Genomic DNA, 25,984 nt, shown 5'->3' with positions numbered 1-25,984 from the left:
AGGCTGTACCCAGCACCACCCGGGGCAATGTTTTCTGCCCCATCAGGCACTGTGCTCTCAACACGGAAGTGGGAACTATGGGATAGCTGAGGAACAGCTACCCACAGTGCACCGCTCCTTAAATCGATGGTAGCCTTGGACCAGGGACGCAAGCAATCGATTTTGTGATTGCACTGTGGACGCGCAAACCCGATTTTATAATATCGGTTTAAACTACTTCGAATTAATCGTGCAGTGTAGACGTAGCCAAAGTCACATCTCAGCCTGTTTAAGTGGCTGGCAACAGCTGCTTCGTGGTTTCCTTTGAAGAGGGCTTGTGCCTCTAAGGCTGGTCCAGGGCAGTTGCAATGAATGGTTCCCACCCAGCATCATCTTCTATTGATCTGTTTCCTCTGCCTTGCAGGGCCTGGGCCATGACCAAAGCTGCTGGCAATGTCTGTTTAGAGCCACACTGATCCTCCAGAGGGGCAGCTCTAGGCCTGCACTTCACTTCTGTGCTTTTCTCCCACTTCACCACATGAGTGCAAGGTTAATTTTTTTTTAGCCATTTGAAACCTGTAATGAGTGGTGGTGACTCAGGTGTGAAATGGCTGATTTAATGGGTCTAGCTGCACTCAAAAAGGGTGTTAGAGACCTTAGTAATAGCACTTGTCTGAGAGAATTATGCTCTAACCGGTATTAGATGCTGTTGGCAGCAGCCTTTACTCCCTGCTCTTACCATTTGGGGAATATGCAGCTACTTGGATTTGAGGCTACTGCCTGAGCAACAACTGCAGAAACAAACAGGTCGACACTACACGGGGAAAGTAGATTCCAGCTCAAGAAGACAGAGCTGTAACATGCTCTGCTTGAGCTCGTGGACGTGAAGCTGCAGCGGGTGGGAACTCACCACCCTGAACATGATCCCAGCCAGGATCCAGAGCAGCTAGCCCCTCAGGTGGCCATGGGCTCAAATTTGAAGACATACCCTAAAGGAAGAGGTGGGATTGGCAGAAGCCCCTTACTAAATTAGGCAGTTTGCACCACATTGGAAAAGCTTCTTAATCATTATGTACCCTGGGGAGCTGCTCGTGCCTCACATGGCACTAGTCTCTCTCTAACCCTTGATTGCTGTGGGGGAGGGAGGCAGCCCTGCTCTGAGTCAGGCTCTTGTTTCTTTGGAGCAAGGAGGAGCTGAAGCTCTAGGGGCAGCCAGCTACTGACATGACCTTGTCTAGAAAAGAGTGGAAGGGGCTAGGCCCCCAGACACAAGTCCAGCTTTGCCTCCTGGAGTGTTTTTTCCTTGTTTCTGTCCGTGGGAGCTTGATGGCAAGCAGCAGTGCTGCCCAAGGTGCTGGACTGCTCTTTCAGAGGTAAGCCTTGTTCTTTTTTTGACAAGGAGACCTCTACAGCTCCCCTGGGGGGATTGGCAGGGGAAGCAAACTTAGAGCTGGGCTCTGCAGAATAAAATTTTGAAGTGCTGCTCTGAGCTACTTTTCACTGGTTGGTTTTGTCATCTCACTTTCTGCTGTTAGCAGCCTGTGTGTGAAAACTCCCCCAGGGACTTGTGGCTAGAAAGTGCACTGGTACACACATCAAGCAGTGAGCTTTAGGCCCAGTGTGCCAACCCTTTAGCAGGGCTGACAGACTCACTGCCACACTAACCTAAAGTGCAGGCTGCCAGACAACTGGCATGACCCCCTTCTGCCTCATGCTTAATGGAACTGTGCTCAGATGGGTCTGTTCCTTCTGCTATGTTACCTGCCATAGAGCTAGGCTGATGCTTTGCAGCTTAATACTGGCTTTCCTCTTAAAGTTGCACCACTAACACAGGCACAAATCTCAAATCAACCTGGGCCCTGACAGAGGCTCCAGCAGGGGAAGGGATGCTCTAGTGGGACCCAAAGGCAGGAGAGGAAATTCAATCAGACACCCTAGGAAGGGGAAGTTGGGCTGGGTCAGTAGGTAAGCAGCAGGGAAAAACACTTGTCTTTCAGTGAGGTAGATACATTCTCTCTCCACACAGGGGCTGATCAGTCTGAAACACAGTTCTTAAAAAAAGGAATTTTTTCTCCAGGGGACATTAAGGTACTTCCAGGATCTGCCTTTGCTGAAGTACAGGGAACAGGAAGTTGCATTCAGCTGTGTGGTACATTACAGTGCTGTATTAACTGTAGCATATGATCCCTGTATCATTTCCCATTGATGTCACAATCACCTGTTCTTTTTCGAGTGATTGCTCATATCCATTCCAGTTAGGTGTACGTGCCGCGTGTGCATGTTCGTTGGAAGACTTTTACCCTAGCAACTCCAGCGGGCCGGCAGGTCGCCCCCTAGAGTGGCGCCACCATAACGAAGGGGGCAACTATTCCCTAATCCCCGACTCGTACAGAGGTCTCAGACCTATCCTACACCTACGAGGACTCAACCAGTTTATGTTAAGGTGAAGTTCCGCATGGCATCCCTGGGAACCATTTCCTGTCCTTAGATCCTGGAGGCTGGTATGCCGCCTCAGTATGAAGGACGCGTACGTTCACATTGCCATCTTCCCTCCGCCACAGAGATACCTCCGCTTCTAGCCAACCGTTGGTACTTCCAGTTTACGGTCCTGCTGTTTGGCCTTGCTACAGCCCCACAGGCATAAACCGAGTGTGTGGCCGTAGTCGCCACCCACTCCGCCGACGTCGGATATGCGTTTCCGTATCTGGGCGATTGGCTATTCTGAGGAGACTCCAAGACACAAGTCACTCAGCGTGGTGGCATCGTCAAGGGACCTATTCACATGTCTAGGCCTGATGGTCACTACGGAAAAATCCACTCTGGTTCCCACTTGTCTCAGTCTCCCGGGTCCCACGGCTTCTTGCTAGTTTGTAACCAAACACGCTAAGCTCTGCCTCTGTCATCTCCAAGTTTGGCTCAAATCGGCGTACGCCGGATAGGGGCCCAATGGTCACCATAGTCACCATTCCCTGAGCATCCTAGGCTCCCTAGAAGGTGGCTGACTCCTCCCTGGTGTGGGCAGGGATGCCGCTCTATCCGCCCCAGCCCTCACTGTCCCTGACAACGGAGGCGTCATCTCTCAGCTCAGGTGCTCACCTCAGTAACCTTGTAACTTCGAGCTTAAGGCCTTTGGTCTCTCAGGGGCTGGCGTTCCACATCAATGTTCAAAGATGAGAGCAGTCTGCCTGGCGTGCCAGGGGTTCCAGCAGCAGCTGTGAGGCCGTAGCATCTCAGTGTTTACAGCCAGCACAACGGCCATGTACTACATAGCAACCTGGGAGGGACATGGTCCTCCTCCTTTTGTCAGGAGGCCATCCATCTCTGGGACTTTTGCATAGCCCACTCGATAAATCTGGTAGCATCCTTTTCCTTGCAATTCGACTCAGCAGGGTTTTCCTGTCTCATGAGTGGTCGCCCTGCCTGATGTGATGCATTTGTGGCCAGAAGTGGTTTTTTTTTCCCCACATATGGACCTGTTCGCTTACCGCGAGAACGGGAAATGGTCTGAGGTCCTGCTCCCTTCTAAGGTCTCTCCCCGGGACCGATCTTGGACGCTGTCCTCATGCTGTGGAAGGGCCAACACCTTTATGCCTTCCCGCCGTCCCACTGGCTCATTGGGTCCTGCTCAAACTTCGCAGGAGCAGAGCGCGCATCATCATGATCACTCCAGCATGTTCCAGGCAGCACTAGTTCGCCATGTTACTTGGCCTGTCAATAGCCTGCCCAATTACCCTGCCATTCCACCCCAGACCTCGTACCTCAGGACCACGGCAGACTTCGCCGCCTGGACCTGCAGTTTCTTCACCTCACAGTGTGGCTTCCTACGTGACTATCCAGGGTGACAGGATGCCTTCCACCTGGTCAACGTACCTGCCAGGTGGAAGCGTCTCTCCTACAGGTGCGAAACGCTTAAATCTTACTCCTGCTGGGGTCTCGATCCCCTCTATTTTGGACTACCTCCGGCCTGCAACAGCAGGCCTAGCAGTGTTCGCCGAAGGTACAACTTGCAGCCATTCTACCTTCCATCCAGGCTAAGGTGGTCGTTCTGTGTTCTCCACACTCTATGGTTTCGGGTTTCCTCAAGGGCTTGGAGCACATACACCTTAGGTACGCCGCACAGCCTCAACCTGGGACCCCAACCTGGGTTTAACCAGACTTATGTCTCCTCCATTCGACATGTAGCAACCTGCTCGCTGCTATACCTGTCTGTAAGACAGCTTTCCTCGTAGCTATTACATCGGCCAGACGAGTCTTCGCTCAGGGCTCTTATGGTGGTTCCACCATACTTTATGTTTACAAAGACAAGGGGCAGTTACGTCCACACCCGGCTTTCCTCTCTAAGGTGGTTTCGGCCTTCTGTTACCACACTCAACGTGACAGGACAGCAATTGCACTCCCTGGACATCTGTAGAGCGCTCGCTTTTATTGTTAGCGGACAAAACCATTTTGTAACACGCCCCAACTCTCGATCGCAGTAGCAGTCCGAAGGAAAGGCCTACCTGTTTCCTCTCAGTGGATCTTATCTTGGTGATAACGTGCACCGCACTTGTTATGATTTGGCTCACATTTCCCAAGCCACATCACCATGCGTTCACCAGGCTCAGGCTTCATCTGCCGCCTTGCTAACTCATGTACCTACCCACGAGATCTATCGCGCAGCTCCATGGTCCTCGTCATACCCTTGCTTCGCATTATGCTCTGGTTCAACAGTCAAGAGATACTGCAGGCCTTTGGCTCCGCAGTTTTACATTCTGCCATTTTTCACTCCGACCCACGCCTACATAAGGCTTGGAATCACCTAACTGGAATGGATATGAGCAATCACTCAAAGAAGAAAACACAGTTACTCACCTTTGTAACTGTTCTTCGAGATGTGTTGCTCATATCCATTCCACACCCGCCCCTCCTTCCCTACTGTCGGAGTAGCCGGCAATAAGGAACTGAGGAGCGGCGGGCCGGCAGAGGTATATATTACCCCTATGCGGCGCCGACGCCGGCCCGCTGGAGTTGCTAGGGTAAAAGTCTTCCAACAACGTGCACGCATGGCGCGTACACCTAAGTGGAATGGATATGAGCAACACATCTCGAGAACAACAGTTACAAAGGTGAGTAACCGTGTTTATAATCCACCATGAAAAGGTTTAAGTACTTCATTGTAGCAAAGGTAGCACTGGTGCAGGAAGATGTTTGCTTAAAGAAGCCCCCCTCTTCTCCTTTAAGACAGAGTGTGCATGGGGAAGGTACAGGGCCTGGCAGGAGCTCTGGTCACTGTGCTGCATCTCTGTTAAAGATAGGCCACAATCAAAACATCACAAGCTACAGCTTTTATGAGACCATGAACCTGCATGAAGCCAGCTGCCCACATATTACATTGAGAGGGGCAGGGTTTCAACCAGCCATGCAAGAGCAGAAGAAAAAAAGGGCACTCCCCCTTTCCTCTCTAGACTATAGTACTAAGCAAAACTGTGCCTCATCCTCTCAGCTGGCTCAGCTATAGTGAGGCTGAAGGACTGAATAAGCCTAGTCACCTCCACAGCCTCTGTTTTAGTTCGAGTGTTAACAAGGGATGAAGTGCACAGTTCTGTAATCATGTTGGCAGACAGGGCTTTCTGATCCACACACAGGGTAACATCCTAATCTCATCTCTTCTCTTCTCTTCCCCCCCCCCACCTCTTCTTGTATGAACAGACCAGGGACAGGCCTGAGGCAGCATGGGAGGATTTCGCATAGTTTGCTGTACCTGTCTTGCTCTGTAGAGACAAGAACAAGCTCCAGGCTGTCACTCAGGCCCCTCTACCAGCACTGAGTGCAGAGAGAAAACACAGAGAGAGTAGCCAGTTCCCAGCCATTCAAAGCTCCAGCTCTGCACAACTACACTAATTGTATCCAGAACACAGGACCCTTGAGCAACTCACACTGCATCAGGGACAGCAGGCAACATACAGTTTTAGTTACAGTATAAAAGCAGGGAGTCGAAGGAGACGGAACCCATATCTTAGCTCCCCGACGCATGGAACAAGCAGCCACTGCAGTGGATTTGAGAAGGAGGAGGATGATGATGCAGTTCATTGCCTAGAAGAAAAACGACGCTCTGCAGCTGTTTATGCTAAACTTCTTAAACTGTCATCATTACAACCATGTAAAACACAGCATTGAACACTGTACAGTCTGTTTGGATCAGCGTAAAAAGGAAGGAGCATTTTGCTTTTCAAACTCCCTTCCAAAAAAAAAAAGCACATACATAACAATGGTTTAAAGTAATAACAGAATGTTAAAGAATCACAAAGATCTTCATGTTGTAAACAAAAGTAGCAATTGAAAATAAAAGCCAATGGTAGCAGATCTCTCAAAGTGCATCAAAGCGACACACCAGTCTCTAGTACACTGAAATGGAAAGGTTACAGTTTCAACAAGGGGTGCTGCTGCATTCCTGCCACAGGGCTGCACTGCCTCTGCTCAAAGTGCTAGTTCACCAACAAAACAGCCTAATCACCAAAAAAAACCCCATTCTTTTAAAACTAAATATATTTTGGCTAAGTAAAAGTTACCTTGGGGGAGGAAGCTGTTTTCCTGAGTTAGCATGAAATAACGCTGACTTTGCCATCTAACTGGGGGCATCCTAGGAGCCCTGCATTATTTGTAGAAGTATCTTGGAATTTGTTCCCCCCCGCACGAGTCGTCCTTGTCTCTTGGAGCCCTTGTCTCTACTCCCCCCACACATGTGAAGCTGGGCATGATCGTTCCCATCTCTGCTACCACACAGCTCCTTATCAAGCCCAGATACCACGATGGGGGCAGTATAACAACCTGAACAGAACTGACAGGAGTTGGAGGGGTTACTGGTTAGTACAATAAGCCCCCACAATGATGGTGGGGAATGTCTGAACCTGACAGGCTTAAATCATCATTTGCAACAATAGATTGAAATAGAAAGATTTAAGTTGATTTGTATATAAAATGTTAATTTCACAAACAAAAAAAGTAATATGCCTGTCTATAAACAAGGCATTGCTCCAATGAGACCCACTCACAGCAGCCGGCTCTCGCGGTTTAGGCCAGTAAAACCTCTCTGCAAAGACACATGAAGGAAAAAGGCAAGAGTCTAATTGCTGTAGCAGCAACTCCTCGCTCCCCCTAAGAAAAACACTCAGTCCTAGACTACACAAATGGCTTTGCCTTGTCCTCACATTTTGGGTTTAGTCCAAAAGGCAGCAAATGAACAGTTCGGAGCAAGGTGGGCGTTGCCCAAACGAAGAGAAGACACTGTAGGTTCTGATGACACTTACCCCACCACCTTTAATGAGGACTCGAGGTCCTAGCTGCTCAGCCTATGGGGGAGCAAGGTGTGGTGTGACCTGTGGCCTCCAATGATGGCACTTTGAAGAGGAAGGTGAACCTAAACCACTTGCTGTACAGTGCTGCAGGGATCATTAGCAGTCTTAACCGAAGTCCACTGGAGTCAACGAGAGTCTTTCTACTGACTTCAATAGACTTTGGAACAGGTGCTAAGCTTCCAGTTGGACTGTGTGTGTGTGTGTGTGTGTGTGTGTGTGTGTGTGTGTGCGCGTGTGTGTGTGTGTGTGCGCGTGTGTGTCAGTTACTACCTCCGAGACAGGTGGTCAGGAAAACCCAAATAATTTTTGGAAAATATACACTTGGAATTAGCTTGGCTGCCCTCTCCCCAGTGACATTTCATGAGAACAGGAGATGTTAGCCTTCGTGGCGAGTATTGTGCGTTAGGCAGCTATTCAATGTTCTAAAGACAATCAACATTAAAAGTGTGTCTTACAAGAGGACCTAGATACTCCCCATCTCTGACCTCACAGTGCCTACAATTACCAGAACGAGCAAGATCAGGCAAGCAGAAAAGTGAAGGTAAAGGGGTCTAATCTCCTTTCACATGTGAGCTCAACTCCCGCCCAGATTAGTGGAGGTTACATGTGCGCTTGGAGGAGAGAACAGACTCCAGCATACAGAAACCAAGCCTAGTGGCAGATGGCAGCTACTTTAACATTTCCATTGCCCACTGGCTTCTAGAGCTCAAGAGGATGCACACGGTTCTGAATCAAAGGATATTGCTCATCCTGCTGAAATACTGCCCAGGTATAATACACTCAGACATGTTACTCTCCAAACTACTGCACAGTTATTGGGGAAGGACCACTAAAATAAAAGCAACTAAAGCACCTTTTCGCTACAATTGAAAATGAGCTGTGGTGGCTGAGAATCATAATACTTAGCCTTTATATAAGCGCTTCTCCTCCAAGTGCTTTACAAACATTACAACTAATCCCACAGCACCCCTGTGACATAGGACAGTCAGTAGGCTTACCCCCATTTCATATATGGGGAGAACAGGCAAAGAGGTTACACAACCTGCCCAAGGCCAGAGAGGAAGCTGGTGGAAGAACAGGAGCTGCTGGCTGCCAGTGCTGTGCTCAGACCATCTCTTGGGACAAACGGGGAGCTCCCTTAGAGAGCTGTCAGCTACATCAACATCGAATCACCACACACAGCTGGTCACCTGCAGGGGGTCAGGAAGGAATCTCCCCACAATGTATTGTAGGTTTCCTTCCTCTAAAGCATTGGCCATGGCTGGAGGTGAGACACTGGACAGGGTGGGGCAGAGTTCTGAGACAGCTCCGAGCATTTTCCCTCTCTCATCTGCTTGGCTGGCTGGTTCTTGCTCACATGCTCAGGGGCGAAATGATTGCCATAGATCAGACTAGATAATCTGAATGTCCTTTATGGCTTTAATCTCTAGGGGTACATCTACACTACCCGCCGATCTGGCAGGTAGCGATCCATCTATCGGGGATCGATTTATCACGTCTAGTGCAGATGCAATAAAATCGATCCCCGATCACTCTGCCGTCAACTCCTGTACTCCTCTGCAGCAAGAGGCATAAGCAGAGTCGACAGACGAGTGGCGGCCATCAACCCCGCGCTGTGAGGATGCGAGGTAAGTCGTCCTAAAATACGTCAACTTCAGCTACACTATTCTCGTAGCTGAAGTTGCGTATCTTAGGTTGGATTCTCTCTCCCCGCCCCCCAGTGTAGACCAGGCCAAGGACACACCTTTAGGAGCTGGTCCAAAGTCCACAGAATCAAGTGGAATCAGGTTCCCCACTACAAAGCATGGATGTAATGACCATGCCTAGAGCTCTATATGCTGTACTTACAGTAATTCAGGCTCCTGAACTAGAAAACAGGACTGGCATTTTTCCGTAATTACAGAATATTTTCCCATTAGCTGTAAGCTTGCTTTTAAAGAAATCTGCCCCAACTTTCTTCATTCTCTAAGGGCAAGACATTTGCATTTCTGGACCATAGACTTTAAGCTTTACAGGAAAGACCTCTTCTTCCGAATCTGTGCCAAGATTTTCTCTTGGCAGCTTCTTATTCTGTTGATTTAGAGCCAGACTATTTCGAGGAGGAGCAGAGCCAAGGTTTTCAGAACTTTGCCCACCTTCCTTTCTAACTCCAGTGTGGTTTCCACACTGACACTTCAGTTACTCAAAGCAGAGACCAGTGTAGGTTCTGGAATTTTGATGAGAAGTGATCAAATCCTATTGCACTCTCATGGCTTGCTAGCTAAAGCAAAAGACCAGCCAGAGCACTCCCTCCACTGCTCAAATAAGGATACATCCTGTGTTTATTAGATTGCTACACACTGATTGGTCATTTACCAAGGCAGTGACCTCCTTTTCCTTTCAGTCAGTCCTAAGGCGGTGAGCCTGCTCACTGTCCTGGCTTCACGGAGAAAAGAACAAGATCAGACAGGCAGGTTGGAAAACTGATTGTAGCTCTGCTTCGACCTTCCATCCCTGTCACATGAGGAACTCAAGGAATCTGAACAAACATTTAGTGGATCAGCACAAACCTGCAGGCTGGTGAAGAAGCATGGCACACGCACCTTTCCCATCTTCCCTTCTGCTTGCATCAGAAGTTAACTTTGCTTTCTGATAAATCCTTGCTACAGCCCAGAACAAACCCACAGAGAACACAAGAGCACTTTGGCATACAACATTCAGCTTCCCTTCAGGAAACCTCCCACTGCAAATGGAAAAGAGCTAGAGAACTACGAATGGGCATACAACACTGCCCCATTGCACTCGAGGTGAAAAGATGCACAGTCTTTCCCCTGGGACGTGAGCAGTGCTCACTGGGATTTCTGGAATAAAGCTGGATGTTGCATAGACTTTATGGAAGGCTGGCTTTCCTGGTAAGAATACTCAATAGCCTTGTTTAAAGGACTGCTGGCTATTAGGACTTCAGAAAAATCTATTGCTGCAAAAGGCAATTGGAAAAATGCTACTGGCCACACGGACCAAGTGCTTATTTGTAAAGAAGGCCCCTCTCTCTGTCTTCTCACAGCTTCTCTATCTGTTTGTAACAATGGCTCAAAACCCTCTGCATTGTTATCTATTCCCCCCTTAACAGAAACTAAACTCTGGTTTATGAGGCCAAGCTCTTGTGTTTATAAAAACGATGGGAGAAAAAACAGTCAAAATATTTAGCACTTTAACCAGCTTTGCCTCTCTCTGCACGCGAGCAGGGGTGAAAGCACTTTGTGATTTGTCCGCAGAAAAAACCCCCACAGACTTTTTAACCACCTCCTGGCACCAGTACATTGTCTGTTGGCCACGGTTCCTACTCCTGCATGACTCCCCAAGCAGTCATACCAAACACAGCTCAGCACAGGATCATCTCCCGTCATCTCTACCCTGGGCTGTGTTGCCTTTTAGTTGCAAACCTTTATAAGGATGTCTCATGAATAGACAGACAATGTAATTATATTGTTTGTTTCCCCTCCGTGGCCCTACCCCTGTTAAAATGTCACTGACTTGGACATCTGCATTGTGGAAGGGCAGCCTGGATAGAAACTGTTCTCTGAATGGGCTTTGGCAACCTTGGGTGGTATTTTTGGCTTTGGGGGTAGACAGGGACGTGGCTCTCTCAATGCATTTAATGACTTCTGCGCACACTGGTTGGCAGCCACAACCTCAAGTTCTGCCCCTCCATCAGCTGCCATCAAGGCTGCACCTACATGATGACTGCCCTCTTGCAAAGGCAATGCTATTTTTTTTTGGTTCAGGTAGTCCTGCTCGGTAGCATGAGCCACGTGAAGTGGGGTGGTGGTTTTAACTATTTTATACGGGGTGGACTGCCCCTGTAAAGCCGGGGATGACAGGTGTCGGTCGTGTAGACCCTCTGCCAGCTGAACTGCCCCAGAATCAAGCATAGATAAGATTGGCACACTGCCGCTGCCACCAGACAGTCTCTGATGAGGAAGCGAGTTGAAGGCTAAGTGGCCCAGTCCTATTGTCTGCTGTGCTGAGTCTGTGCTCCCTTCTGAGTGCATCCCCAGATCTGCAATCTCACCCACAGATGCAGACTTGGGTACTGAGGATTTTAAATCTGGTTTGTTCTGTGGCACTGCACCGCTGAGTTTCTCGATACTGGGCACCTGCCCAGAAGAGTTATCCTCACTGTACTCCAATTCAGATATGTTGTCATACTGAGATACATTAGAAGGCCGTCGTCTACCATCAAGCAGAGGGAGAGAGAGAGTATCAAGGGCCTTCTCCATACACAAGACAGGCATTTGTACTTTCTCTGACAAATCGCAAGGAGAAGCACGGTTTTGTTCTGGTGCTGAGCGCAAGTCTGTACTGGGAGGCCGGTGCTGCTGCTCTGGAGGCAGCCCTGTCAGTAAATCCACTGGGAAGATGATAGCACTCGTGTCTTCAGGACTCGAGACGTTTTGCACAGAAGCGTCTGAGGGTCTTTGTTCGGCAAGGGAAGGAAGAGAAGGCGTTTGGTTTGGCAACTCCTGACCTGCTAATATATTATTGTGACTGACAGGCAGATCTACTTGGGGGTTGTGGCTCTGGGTGGCAATGTCCCCTGCAGAGTTGTCCATGGCTGTCCCTTCGGGTTGTGCTTGCTGAGGTGTCTGCAGCTGAGCTGTGTGGAGAACGGCCTGGTTTGTGTTGCCTACAGCAGGGGAGGGGCTATGTTCCTGCAGTTCCTCTTTACCAGTTCCTGCACTGAGAGTCTGAGGACTCTCTTGTGAGACAGCCTCCCTGCTCACTGGTGGTGCATCCTGGCTCTCCGGGAGGGCCTGAACCTCATTCCCTTCTGGAGGAGACAGCTCCTGTGACGGGGTTTCACCAGCAACTTCCTTTGGCGTCTCCACCTGATTTTCTTCTCCATGCTGGTTTTCCTCCTGGCATTGCTGGTGGCGCTTAAATGGATGCTGATGCACATCTGTTGCTGCTGCTGCTGAGGGAGGCCCATCCTGTTGCAGAGCAGGGAGCCTCTCGTTTATTGCCATGTTCGCGTTACCAGTAGTTTCATTCAGATGAGCAGGGCTGTTTGGAGAGGACAGCTTTGTATCTCGCTCAGGGTCGAGGTTAGTGGCAGCCTTATTCTGGCCATTCACTGCAATGCAGGGTTTCAGTGCCACGAGATTTAGAGAAAGTTCCAGCCCCAAAGGTTTCTTAGGGAATTCTTCAGGTTTTGCTATAAGGAAAGAACACATATTAATCTCTCTTTCAAGGCGTGTTTTAACAAGTCCAGCAAGACAAGCCATTGGGAGGGATCTGAACTGTGTCCAACAAACATCCGCCCTTCAAAAGGGGGACACTTTAGTCACTCAGTGCAAACAGTGTTTGAAAAACAAAGATGGAGATCACACATTAGCCTACCTACAAGCGGTGCCATTAGCCACACCGGCAACCTGGGAAGCTCCAGCATGATCCTCAAGCTCACTGGCCTCCTGTTCTAGCAGGTTTGCCATCTAAGGCAGGACTTCCATTTATAAACATTTAAATTTTTCATTTTACTAACTGCTGATGCTGGGATTGCTGCCACAGGTAGTTAGGCGCCAAAATTTCAATGGCATTTCAGTGCCGGAATCCCAGTCTGAATCTGTACTTAAGCAGATAAGAAATGGTCAACCAATTTGTAGCTCATCATGGCCCTGCTGCTGTCTTCCTTGCTCATGTGCAATAGTGCCTCACTCAGAGAGTAGTGTTCCCTCATCTCTCACTGCGTTCCCTCATCTCCACACACAAGCACTTCTTCATCTTAATGAAATTATTAATAGCACAAATGCAGCCATAAACGAGGACAATGATTTAACTGGGGCTCCTTGCTGAATGAGAGACAACCTGGCCAGCAGAGTCAGTACTAAATCGTTAAAATGTTACTATTCCGTGTTGTAATTATATACCTGGATGTTTATGCTTAACAGTAAACCTGCAAAGGAGAAAAATAAGGTGTATGTCCTGATTTTGCTTCTTTATGATGTATAAAGGCGGCTTAAAACAGCTTAACAAAAACCATTTTATTCTCGTTGTTTTGTTAACATTACACAGTCAGGTCCTGTCTAGCTGGAAGATTCGATGGTGACTGGAGAACTAGTGAAATGGTAGCATCCCAATATAGTTATTAAAAATGTGGATTACTGTACATTGGGACATCTTACAAACGAAACAGACACAGGGGGGAAATGACTGGCTGAAGGTCACAGAGCCAGTCAGTGGCAGAGTGGTAACAGAACACAGGTCGCCAGTGCCCTATCAGTCTGACCACCACAGTGCTTCCCCAGGAGTGAAAAGAGAGGATTTCCACACCTCCAGGTTGTTTGGGTTTATTTTATTGTGTTATTGTTAGCACCTAATTTAACTTCAGTGATGAACCAGTTGGACAAAGGAGGCCTTTGTTAAAGATTCACATCTTTTGTGAGGTAGAGCTCACCAAAGACACCTCCTGAGGCCTCTCAGAGGTCAGCCCCCAAAAGCAAGATGCCCCAGACTTGGCATTTTTGATACTGTTACGGTATAAACAAGCAAAGCAAAGCAGGTGAGCACTGGGAGTCGGGACTCCTGCGTTTTATTCATTGTGCAGCTCTGGGTAAGTCACTTAACCTCTGTCTCTGTTTAGCTGTAAAATGGACATACTTCACTGTTCACAACTTTGTTGTGAGATTTCAGGCAAGACTGAATCTTTACACAGGGCAAGATGCATGGGTCAGCGTGCATCTGGACCTGTCCAGAGGCAGCCAGGCAAAAGAATGGTGCCCCGTCACGGTGCCTTTCCTGGGTCTCCCTGTATTCCACAGGAAAATTCATGTGTGCTAGTTTCTTGTCGGGTGCTGCTACCTCCTCCCCTTGCCTACCTGTGTGTGACGGGAGGGGAACACACCCTCCTCTATGCACACACCAGCAACCTGGGTAGCCTGTAAAGCAGAGCAGAGGGGAAGCTATCATATTCTCTTATCCCGCTGCACAAGCAGGTATGGCAAGTGACAATCTCAACCTTGAGTTTTGCAATCTTTTCTCTGAGGAGCTCAAAGTTCTTTACCGGTATCAATAAATGATTATGTTCAATAATTAATTCCCTCTTACCATATAAGAAAAGCATTTCCATGTGTGTGTTTTGTCATCAGCTGATCAGGGTTTATTAGTCTGATTATACACACAGTCCAAAACAGGAGTTCCCATAAAAGTTAAACAGGCTCCAAACCACCCTGATTTGAGGTCGCAGAACCTGGTTCCCCTTAGCCAATCTCTAGTTACAGACTGACATAAGAGTCCCTCAAAACAGACTTAGAGAGAACTGCAGACTCACAGGTCAGTGCAATCATGCTGTATTCATGTACTTACCCAGGTGGGGTTCTGTGAGCGTTTCATTTATTTTTCAATAAGTGTTTCTACAGCAGGAGCCATAGCCAACTGAGGTTCCATCTCAATTTATGCTAAGGGGGCTCTATCTAACCACTCACCTGGAATACAATGCTACAACATGAAGAGGGCAATTACCATGGCAACCCCTGCACTATGTGAAACACAACATTGCGCCTCCTTGCCCTGTGAAGTGGCAGTGGCTGGGAAACTCATACCCCCAGAAACTCTGTGTAACTCAAACAACGCACGCAGACCACAGCTGCAACATCTGGCTCAATTCAAACTTGCAAAGACTCTGCAAATCAGAACAACAACAAAATACTCAGGAGGAGCAGAGTGATGCAACTTGGGGTTAAAAATCACATTAATGACAAACGGCACATAGGGCTAGATTTTCAAAAGAGCTCATGCTCCAATTTAAGTACTGAAATAATCAGCCAGATTTTCAAAAGAGCTCAGCATGCCTATTGCTGAGCTTTGCCGAAAAATCCACATATCTCCCTAGGAGCTGTCTGGTCTCAGATTATAACAGAGACATAAAGCCACCATTGCTCACTCACTCTGTCTTTGCACCCAAGAGATCTTGAACAGAACAGAGATCTGGGGTCACAGAATTGCCTCTGCAATTCAAAAGGCCACAGCAGTTAGCCTTTTCCTGCTGTTTAGAGAGAAAAGAATCCTGAAAAAATTGCATTGCTCTGCCCCTGAAAGTTATGGTTAGTGCTGGCACCAAGGAGTTAATTTCGACTGCTTGGCCTACCGTGGGCTGTAGAAATAAAATTGGAATTAATGCTGCTTTCATGCTCTGCCTACCTGGGGGAGGAAGGTCAAATTTCATTTTGCGCAATTCAGTCATGGACGTTTGCAATTGTTCAATAATGATATCATCTTCATAATGCAGAGAAGCAGCAATTCTCTCTTGCAGGAATTCCCGTAAGTCCTCCAGGGACATCTTCAGTAAGCGTTCTAGTGGACAGCAGAAAACCCAGCAAAATGTGAGAACAACGTGGTATCTCAATTAGATGGAGGGCAGAGGGGGGAAGGAATCCAGACTGCGTTTCTACTGGATCAGCAATTTTAACTCTATCGATAACAGGCGTTTCATTTTACATTTAAGTTAAAATGTGGGGCAGAAGAAACAATGCATGGTTTCCTTTTTCCAAGTGTTTTTCTACCTGGTATTTATGGTTCTCTCAAGTTGATCTCTAGTCCCAATCCTGCAAACATTTATGTTTGCATGTAACTTTACTCAGGTGAGTAGTTCTCATGGACTTCGTTGGGATCACTGAATGAGCAAGATTATGCAGGTGCATAAATGTTTACAGGTTCAGGGCCTTGGTTCGGGCGACAGAATGTGTCTGACTGTTCCTGAATGTTTCTTTTACACCTCTAGGGGGAGTAAAGCTGCATGTTACGGACAACAGATTAATGGTGGATAGTGCAACCTGAGGTGGCTTAGCACAGACATTCAGAATTGGTGCTTCACACTCTTCCTGTATCTAATGTATGATTTCGCCACCATCTGTGATGGAGAGCAGCCACTGCCATTACCACCTGTCCCACTGCATTGTTCATCAAGGCTTAATTTGTCCAGTCTTCCTCTCTCTTTCTTTACATACAATACTTCACATGCACAAACCAGTTACTTTTAATTAAGGGCTTGTCCACAGAAAGACTTAGTGCACAGCAAGCAGAGGTGTAAATCTACCTTGCACTAGCCTGCCGTGCACCAACTGGCTGAGCGGACCCTGCTACCGCACACCAAAAGTTCCACAGTGCACTTGGATCTACTGCTAAGATTTCTTTCTTGGTAAGATTTTTAAACAATTATAGGAAGTTTAGGATGGATGCAGATAAATAGCACTCACCTACTTATAAATGCACCTACCCTGCTAATGTATCCATGTGCTAATGGTATCCATGTGATGGATGCATGGTTACCACGCACCTTTGACCATTACGCCAGCACTCCGTCCACTAATCCATCTCTTCATGATTTATTCAAACATTCTAAACCTCAGAGCAGCTTCAAACCGCTGCATCTGTCCTGTTCCCTCTAAAAAAGCTGCATGCCCAAAGCCTTCAGTGAGCAATATTCACTACTGCCCAGTGACAGGTTTAGGAGCTGACCTCTCTATCCTGTGACCCAATGGCTACAAATGAGAGCCTTGTACCACTGGAAAGAGGAGATGCCGAGTTTTCCAATAAGACCAGCAGGGCCCCAAAGTCCTGAAATATCTAACTGTAAGGCAGTGACATTTTTATGTAAATAAAAGCAATTTCAGGTCATTTTTAGAAGTATTTTTATAAATACATTATTGTATTGCTCTCTCCTCTGAGCCTTGTTTAGTTGGACTAAGGAACACGACTTTGCAGAAGAAAAGATGCAAATAAAACAAAATAGTCCCACTAACATTTTTAAATGTGCTCTAAAACACTCTTAAAATAGTTTTTCTGTAAAGCATGTTATACATGTATACAATACAGTACATGGCATCAGAAAGCGCATTTTGCAATGTTTACTGTTCTGTAGATTGGGCCCAGGATTGCAGCATGCTGTGGGACTAAAAAAAAAAAAAAAAAAAAAAGACTTTGGATGTTTCAGTGCAGGAACTGTGCCTTCTTTGGTGTATGTACCTGGTGCTAACAGAACCTAGCAATCAACCACAAAGCATTCACCTCCACCGCCAATGTGCGCTGAGCAAGGCAGTGCTCCTATAGGACATTCTCCTCAGTGGACCAGGGCAGTATTTCCCAGTGGCTGATGGAAGTCTGGCAGCAGAGGATGCCCTGAGTAATCTCTCTCCCTTAGTATACTGAGCAGGTGGGATTTGGCCCTTGGGGAGTAGATGTGAAAAGGCCAATGTGCCTTATTTGAGTGCAAAGGCATAGTTCCCCTCTGGCGTTAAGAGTCAAACATGGGACTGTGTGTAGTAATTTGCTTTCTCTGAAGCCTGGGTGAGGCCTGAAACTGCACCAGTCTGTAATGCCCAGTAGGGGTTGCATGGTATCATACATATGTAAATCCAACGATACAGAGAAAAAAAGCCAAACAGCCAACCATGGAGCACCATCACATGGTGTAAATGGACACAGCTTCAGGAGATGCACCCATTTTGGTCAGATCTGTATCTTGGTCCAATTAAAGTAAAAGAAAAAAAACTTTCAAACCAATGCTGGGCTTCTCTCTCCCTAAGCCCTTCCTGACTAAGGTGGTTAAATCTAAGCCCCAGGCTCTAATGATAGGATTACCCCTGCTGAATGGGGAAGTTGAGCAAATCTGCTGAGCCGCTTACTTTTGTGCAGCTTCAAGATGGTGTACGCCATGGCTGTCAGAACTCGTTCTCCTTCCAGGATGTAGATATCCCACAACCGCAAGGTAAGCGTGAAGGGAGTCTGTTTACAAAAAGCAGCAAGTTAGATGTGATGATTTGGGGAATCTGCCTGTAAAACATATGGATTCTGAGTGAGATTATGAACCCTTTCCCTGTAAGTATCTATACCAATCTGCCAATTTCATCTGAGGCTCGTTGGCGCCTCTCTGTGCTTCTGCCTTTATGCTGGATCAAAATACCAAAGGAGGGTGACAAAGGGCTAACAAAAGAGGGTCACTGACTTAACGTTACTTGACATGAAACAGCACTAAACAACAGACTGCCTCCCCACCAGGAGAAGAGATGTATCAGGGGAGAGCTCGCCTAGCAACAAAGGTGCCCATAACATACTGTGGTCCCCTGTTGAGGCTGACCAGGGAGTCACCTGATGTAGGAGACAGGAAGGTGATAAAGGGCAGAAGCTGGTCTATTTGCTCTCTCTTTTTAGCCATTTTTCACCAGCTTAAGATGAGTAAAGCTGCTGTGGGAGCTGGGTGAGGCAAAGCAGGGGAGATCTCGCCTACACAAACACACAATGTGAGCTAGAGCGAGAGGAAATGCATGTAGGATGTATTATTTTTGTATGGATCTGTGTATGTCTCATGCAATTTATTAAAGAGCAGCAGCACTGCAGAACTCTGTGCGGTGTGTGTGTTTTATGCTACAACTACCATGCGGCCTGTGAGTTAAATTGTATCTCTGAAGGCTCACTCCTTCGGTGGGATTCTGGGAGAGGTTGCGTTTAAATGACACGGGCAGGATGAGGAGTCAGCACTGGTTCCAAGGGTTAGACACCGGGGCTGCTTGGTTGCAGCTCTCAGTGTTGTGTGGCACTAGACAGAGGGTCTACACTCAAAGAGCATCAAGGGACCCCAAGACTGGGGCAGTGCCTGGAATCTGTTCAGACTTGAAGCTTAAAACACCAGGGGATCCAGATGCTGGAGTCCCGTCCCAGCACGGGGAATCGGACAAGATCTGTAACAGATGGCTTGGGTATTTTGCCCCAGTGCTATTCTAACTGGATTGATCTGCTCAGGAATGACAGTGCATAGAATGTGCCATAAACCTTCCCATTAACACCCCAACGTAGCACAGAGATGCTTTGTTTTCAGGACCAATTTAGGGTTGTGTGTGTATTATGAGCTACAATTTTGGTTTTAAAACAATTGTTCACATGCTTGGCTGGCCAGAGAGCTGCAGTTGAGATAGATAAAATGTTCCTTCCTTGGGACCGTAAGGTGAAAAAAGCTCAATCTGAGACAACTTGAAAATGGATTCCCTACCTTGGAAAGTCGTTACTATATTTAGTTTTGCAAGTATATGAAAGCTTTGTTATTTTCAAGGCTGGACACGAGAATCAGCAGAATAGACCATGGCCTGTTTAACTGGATGATCCTGGGCCTGTCTATCTAGTATGTTCCTGTCTAGGAAGGAACAATCATTTTCACACATACTGAATGGGAAGAGACTGTCTAGGAAGGAGTACGACAGAAAGGGATCTAGGGGTTATAGTGGACCACAAGCTAAATATGAGTCAACAGTGTGATACTGTTGCAAAAAAAGCAAACGTGATTCTGGGATGCATTAACAGGTGTGTTGTAAACAAGATACGAGAAGTCATTCTTCCGCTCTACTCTGCGCTGGTTAGGCCTCAACTGGAGTATTGTGTCCAGTTCTGGGCACCGCATTTCAAGAAAGATGTGGAGAAATTGGAGAGGGTCCAGAGAAGAGCAACAAGAATGATTAAAGGTCTTGAGAACATGACCTATGAAGGAAGGCTGAAAGAATTGGGTTTATTTAGTTTGGAAAAGAGAAGACTGAGAGGGGACATGATAGCAGTTTTCAGGTATCTAAAAGGGTGTCATCAGGAGGAGGGAGAAAACTTGTTCACCTTAGCCTCTAATGATAGAACAAGAAGCAATGGGCTTAAACTGCAGCAAAAGAGATTTAGGTTGGACATTAGGAAAAAGTTCCTAACTGTCAGGGTAGTTAAACACTGGAATAAATTGCCTAGGGAGGTTGTGGAATCTCCATCTCTGGAGATATTTAAGAGTAGGTTAGATAAATGTCTATCAGGGATGGTCTAGACAGTATTTCGTCCTGCCATGCGGGCAGGGGACTGGACTCGATGACTTCTCGAGGTCCCTTCCAGTCCTAGAGTCTATGAATCTATATTAAGGGAGCTTTGCACTGCTCTGGTGGCACAAAGCTGCCCTCAAGCCAACAGTGTGGGAATTCCACCAGTGTAAGAGAATCTTATGTGGCACACATCCACTGAAGTGGCTTCTTTGCTGCTCCCTGCAGCTATGACCATAGAAATGTGGCTGGGGAAAAGAAGTGGACAGGCTCCCTTACACTCATTTGATTCCTGCCTGCTGGAATACCCTATAGGGGCCATTGGCAGCTGCTCTACACCAGCAGTCAGACCAATTTAAACAGAAGAGGCTTGGCTGTCGAAGGTGTTGAGCAACCTCATTTTCCAGTGAAGTCGGTGAGAACTGCAGGTGGCTTAACACCGTAGACGACTCGGCCGTTTCTGTTGTGATACCTAATTATGGACTCAGGAGCCTACATTTGTTTGCTGAAGTTTGAAAATTTTGGCCACAGCAGTTAATTTAATTCAGAGTACATGAACTTGACATGACTATACTATACTGCCTTCCATCCAAAGAGCTCAAAGACCTTTATGAGCGTAATGAACTCACCCTACTGAGGTAGGTATTATCCTCTTTATAAAGCTGGGGAAACAGATGCTCAGTGAGGGTAAGTGATTTAGCAGATTTGTTGCAGAGCCAAGGAAAATAAAAATCTGACTCCCATGCCTATACTTTTGCCCTAAAACCATCTTTCCATCTATTATTCATGGTGTGATCGTCTGAGTGGCATGCCATTATTTTAAGCCTCTCTCCTGCCGGGTATATGCTTTATGAAAATATGCAAAATATCTTGGCCTATAAAATATTCATAGAATCATATTAGAAAATATGTAAAAATTTCTGGATCCAGGTTGCCAAGCAGAAGCTCTCCAAGGAACAGCCCTCACCCGGTCAATGAAGCACTGCAGGAACCACTTGGTTGTGTAAATCCCCGTTGTCATCTGCTCCTTGTCCTAGAATGAGACAGCAAGCAAAGAGATGTTTACTTCACTGGACCGGCTGCTGGAGCCTCGTGTAAAACTCATGTTTTTTTAATACTGATTTCTGGCTGAGGTCCTGGAAATGGTTTGTCAGGCTTCGGATGGGCCTATGAAGCGTCATCTCATCTGAAATGCGTCTCCTGTCCCTACTTAAATGACAATAAGACCAATCTAAACCCTTGCCTGAACCTGAGCCTCACTATAGTTATATTTGTACCCCTGGTTTCAGCTGCTCCAGATAGACTTAGCCCCATACAAGTGCCAGCATGCCACAGACAAGGCATTTGTGCTAGAGGGTTTTCTGGCTCAATTTCCAGACAAGTGAGGTCTGCAAAAAGTTCAGGCAACAGAAACACAAATGAGTCCAATTAATAACATTCTTCCATTCAAGGATCTCAAAGTGCTATGAGCAAAGGCTGAAGGAACTGGGTATGTTTAGTTTGGAAAAGAGAAGAGGGGAAACATGACAGTGGTCTTCTGATGCATGAAAGGCTGCCATAAAAAAGATGGAAAAAAATTATTCTCTCTTGGCGCAGAGGGCAGGACAAGAGACAGTGGGTTCAAACTACAGCATAGCAGATTTAGATTACATCTCAGGAAAAACTTCCTAAGTGTAAGAACAGCAGGGCAGTGGAACAGACACCTCGGGAGGTTGTGGAAGCTCTGTCACTGGAGGTTTTCAAAAGGAGGCTCCATAGCCACCTGTCTTGGATGGTTTAGAGACAGCAAATCCTGCAGCTTGGCAGGGGGTAAGACTAGTTGACCCTTGAGGCCCCTTCTAACCCCATGGTTCTGTGATTCAAACAATCAAACCTCATGATGCTTACCTGACATAGGCCAGAAAAGAAGCATCCTATAATAATTCTAGACATGCTTAGACACAAAATTGTTTTTGCTACACCACATTCACATAACAGGCTCCAAACAAGCCCTTACTTGCTGAGCTAAAGGAGACACTTAACTAGTTGTACTGGTTCGTTGCCTGTGTGGTCTGCTGGCACTAGAAGAAGACAAGTTCCCACATAGTTGAGCAGCTTGGACACAATCAAGTACAGGGCAACAGGACACAGACAAGTGTGTTCGTGGCTATGTGAATTTTTGGATCCTTATCTAAATGGGCCTTTTCGACATTTGCATCACTAGTTTCAAGCCTGCTCTCCTCCTGCTCCTCCCTCACTCTGGTGCTAGGTGAAAAATCACAGGGTGTGCCTTACTGGAGGGATGATGTGCAACACATGCACCTGTATGAAAACAGGAGAACTGCTGTGCTATCAAAAAAGACAAACTGAGGGAGGAGCACCAGAAAGAAGGGGGAACACCTCCAGAACTATCCCTCCTATCAGCTGCACTCCCCACCAGTCCAGCTGGGATTCCAGGGGTGCCAGCTACCTTCTCTTTTCCAGCAAACCTCTTTTTTGCCAAGCAAGAAACTCACTATATCCCTCCAGAGTCTCTTCAGCTTCCACCTTCACTCCATTACCTTCACTTTCCAAACGGTTAGATATTATTTAACTGGACAGATCAGCCAGAAACAAGGATATAAATCTTACTACTAAGTGTTCAAACATGAATTAGCTCAAGAAAGTTTATTAACAATAGCACCTGGTATGATCACATTAAGCGGGGGTTGTACTGTCAAAGCACAGACATGGGCCCCTCTTCTAACAGCGGACTCCATACCCCATTGTGCAGAGGCATAGCATGCTCTCCCTTCAGGAAAATATGGTTACTAGCTCGGGGAGTCACTTCAAATGCAGGTATTTTTGTTCCTATTGGCTGGAATCCAGCGTTCCTTCCCCTGCCACCTCTCTCTCACAACAGCAGTAATTACGTGAAAAACTAGCCTGGCTGTGTTATATTTCTACCGCAGGAGTGGGCTCATCTGCAGCACCAAGCAGGGGCTATTTCAGATTATGACAATATAAACAGTTTTTCCTGGAGATATTGCCCCCAAGCCCTGCTAGGAATGCAGGGGTTAAGCAAATCCAACTTACGCAAATCCACAAAAAGTTCCGTAAGCCAGAAATAGGAGGGGTTTTTTTTGTTTGTTTGTTTTTGTATAATGGCCAGGTATACGTTTCAGACTTATGCAAAATTCGAGTTACACAAGGCATTCCAGAACGGAACACTTGTGTAAGTCGGGGAGCATCTGTACCCAAAATATGAAAACACATGCAGAAAAGGAGGAGCGAGTGTCACAAAATAGCTGGCTAGTTGCTAGGTCTCAATCCCATATTGCAGATGCCATACCAGCCAACAAATGGCGTCGTACCATCTGCTGGAGACAAAAACAGCTGGAGATCCTGAGCCAGCAAACTGAATGACACTGCATCAGTTCTAATGTGTCCCTCTGCTGGAAGGAAGGAAATGTCCTCATACAGCAGGACTGGCATGGGAGAATGTTAAATGAAAACAAATGTGCAGCATTGAGCCAAATTGTAAGGGGAAAGCTCTGGGCTTTCCAGCATCTGTAACAGCAAGAAGATGATAATACCCTTCAGGTTTTATGGCCAGCATGACATAGCAATGCCTGGTTAGTGCACGAAATAACTTCGTTCACACATGCCCTGGTTAAATTTTCCTGTTCCTGCCTTTTCTAGGAGAGTCTCCAGATTTTAAAATCTCTCGCACACATGCTGGCGGCCAGCCACAAAACCTGAACTGTTCTCTTCAGAAATACTTAAGAGACAAATGAGTTAGCTAAATACCTGCCTCTTGGTGGTGGAAGCAGCTGTATGATTAGCTGCACATTAGGGTAAGGGTGTATTTAACGGAACAAGTTAACATTAAAGCAATTAATGTAAGCACGACGTGAGTGTGGGCAGATGGTTGACAAAAAGATACCATGTGCTTCTTCAGCTTCGGAAATAGTTTGCTTAAAATCTGCTCATGATGGGCCTGAAATCTCTGCAGCTTTGGGAACCCGGGAATGAAAAACCCTTGAAAAGAAAAATACACAGAAGCAATTAGAGACAAACCTAAAAGTAATGACAGATGTAGACTGGGGAGCTGATTTTCCAAGATGCTGAACATCCACATCTCCCACTGACATCAGGTGGAACTGAGGATGCTCTGCAAATCAGGCCTTCATGGCCTTTTGTCTTGCATGGCCTAGGTTCTACCCCTTTTATCTGGGCTGAGTCTAAAAGTGGGCAACATACCCTACTCTGGCATCCAATGCTGGTTCTTCTGAAACTGCTCCTCCACAGCAGACCAGTCAAACCTTAAACCACTCCATTATAATCTGGGTCTGATCCAGAGCCCACTGAAGCCAATGTAAAGGCTGCCATGGACATTGGATCAGGCCCTTTATTTGAATGACAATGTATGCTTGGCAGTACCATCACCTCTCTGGGTCTAGAACAGACTTAAACAGTGGTAAACAGGTGCTATACAATGGGAGCACAACACGAGCTTATAATCACTATAATTTAGTGGCAGACACATTTTAACCCAGACATAGAAGAAAACTATAATGAAGTCAGACGGTAGTTCTGTCTTCTGTGCATGCCCTCTCCTTATATGGCAAGAGCCTTTTTATTTTTTTTTAAAAAGCAAAATATGCGATTGTTTTATGACAGTATAAATAAAAGCAAGAAGCATTTGAGCAACGTCTTTCAATGCTCCCTCACTATGATCTTCTGTAGCTATTAAATTACACAAACCACCCTTCTTATTAAACAACTCTGCACAGAGACTTTAAAAAAACCCACTTCTTCAGTTTAAAAATCACAATAAAATGAAAGGAGCTTTACTGTGGTTGGTGTAAAATAGTACACCACATCTCCCAGAACACGTTTGGACAAATGCATTAGGGAAAGTATTCTACAGTGTGTTTAAAGCAGCGCACTATGTATGGTTCCTAATGGTAAGTCTACACTAGACATTATTTTTAAATCTAGAGTTAACTGATTGCCATGAAATGTTTGTATCCTGGAACACACTAGCTTTAACAAATGTGTTAATTACCTGGAATCAAGAAAGTCCAGTGCAGATAAACCCGAAGTTTTTCAATTATAAACTAGTCAGCATGAAAGGACCAATCTGGCTCCATGCTTCGGTCATTTTATACATAATAAAGCCTTTAAATATGTTTCGGACAAGAGCAGGAAGTGAGTGGAGTACACATCTGACTGTTGATTTCCTCTTGCCGACCAAAGAAGCAGCAGCATGAAATCTAATCAACCACCATGTGAAGTCTACAGGAATGGTTGCAGTTCTGCTTTTCTGCTAAGGCTTACCATGCATTGCATGTCTCTGATTGGTCAGTAGTTGTGCCAGTGCCCAAAAGGCATCCTCTTCATTTAAATACATCAGCAGGATGGCAGCAATCTGACTCATCCCTTGGCAGTAGCTCACTTCCTGGAAGGGACAAGCAGCACATACATATTTACATGATACTAATTCTTAAACATACTGGGCTGTGCACAGGTGCACATGTGACTGCCACCGTTTTCATTAGGGGAGTGCACAGCTTTGTTTAAAAACATCTGGACATCAGTACTTTCAACAGGTAAGGATACCTGTGTCTCCAAAGATAAACCACTGCCAGAGAGCATTCAATCTTGTTTCATTTGCAGACCCCTACAAATTTTCAAATGGAGGTGAGGACCCTTTGGAAATTCAACCTGTGGTCTGCAAACCCCTGCCATAGAAGTCTTAGACTAAAAACTAAGTGAACAGAATTCAACTATAAATGTCGCACATGCTTGGCGCAGCATTTGATGTATCATGAGAAAGGGCGCTAAACTGTGGGCTTCTATGGTAACGATAACACTTCTGGGTTGTCACCTGCAGGT

At 46.5% G+C, this 25,984-nt stretch overlaps 1 protein-coding gene across 4 annotated transcripts in view; it reads right to left on the bottom strand.

Moving 5' to 3' along the window:
• Positions 1 to 6,050: 6,050 nt before the first annotated feature.
• The window catches only part of LOC116820747 (uncharacterized), a 186,998-nt gene continuing 167,064 nt past the window's right edge, over positions 6,051 to 25,984 (bottom strand). For all 4 annotated transcript variants that reach the window (XM_075065066.1, XM_075065065.1, XM_075065067.1 and 1 more), the window contains 6 exons: positions 25,427 to 25,547; positions 24,030 to 24,124; positions 21,093 to 21,158; positions 17,972 to 18,071; positions 15,489 to 15,641; positions 6,051 to 12,507 (listed from right to left, as the gene is read on the bottom strand). In XM_075065066.1, coding sequence (XP_074921167.1) covers positions 10,811 to 12,507; positions 15,489 to 15,641; positions 17,972 to 18,071; positions 21,093 to 21,158; positions 24,030 to 24,124; positions 25,427 to 25,547 — 2,232 coding nt within the window. In that variant the 3' untranslated portion in view covers positions 6,051 to 10,810. The remainder of the gene's footprint in view (positions 12,508 to 15,488; positions 15,642 to 17,971; positions 18,072 to 21,092; positions 21,159 to 24,029; positions 24,125 to 25,426; positions 25,548 to 25,984) is intronic.

This window comes from Chelonoidis abingdonii, chromosome 4 (genome assembly GCF_003597395.2).
Source record: "Chelonoidis abingdonii isolate Lonesome George chromosome 4, CheloAbing_2.0, whole genome shotgun sequence".
In the NCBI taxonomy this organism is placed as follows: Eukaryota; Metazoa; Chordata; order Testudines; family Testudinidae; genus Chelonoidis; species Chelonoidis abingdonii.
The sequence above is the reverse complement of the archived record's forward strand: the minus strand, read 5'-3'. Positions and strand labels throughout refer to the sequence as shown.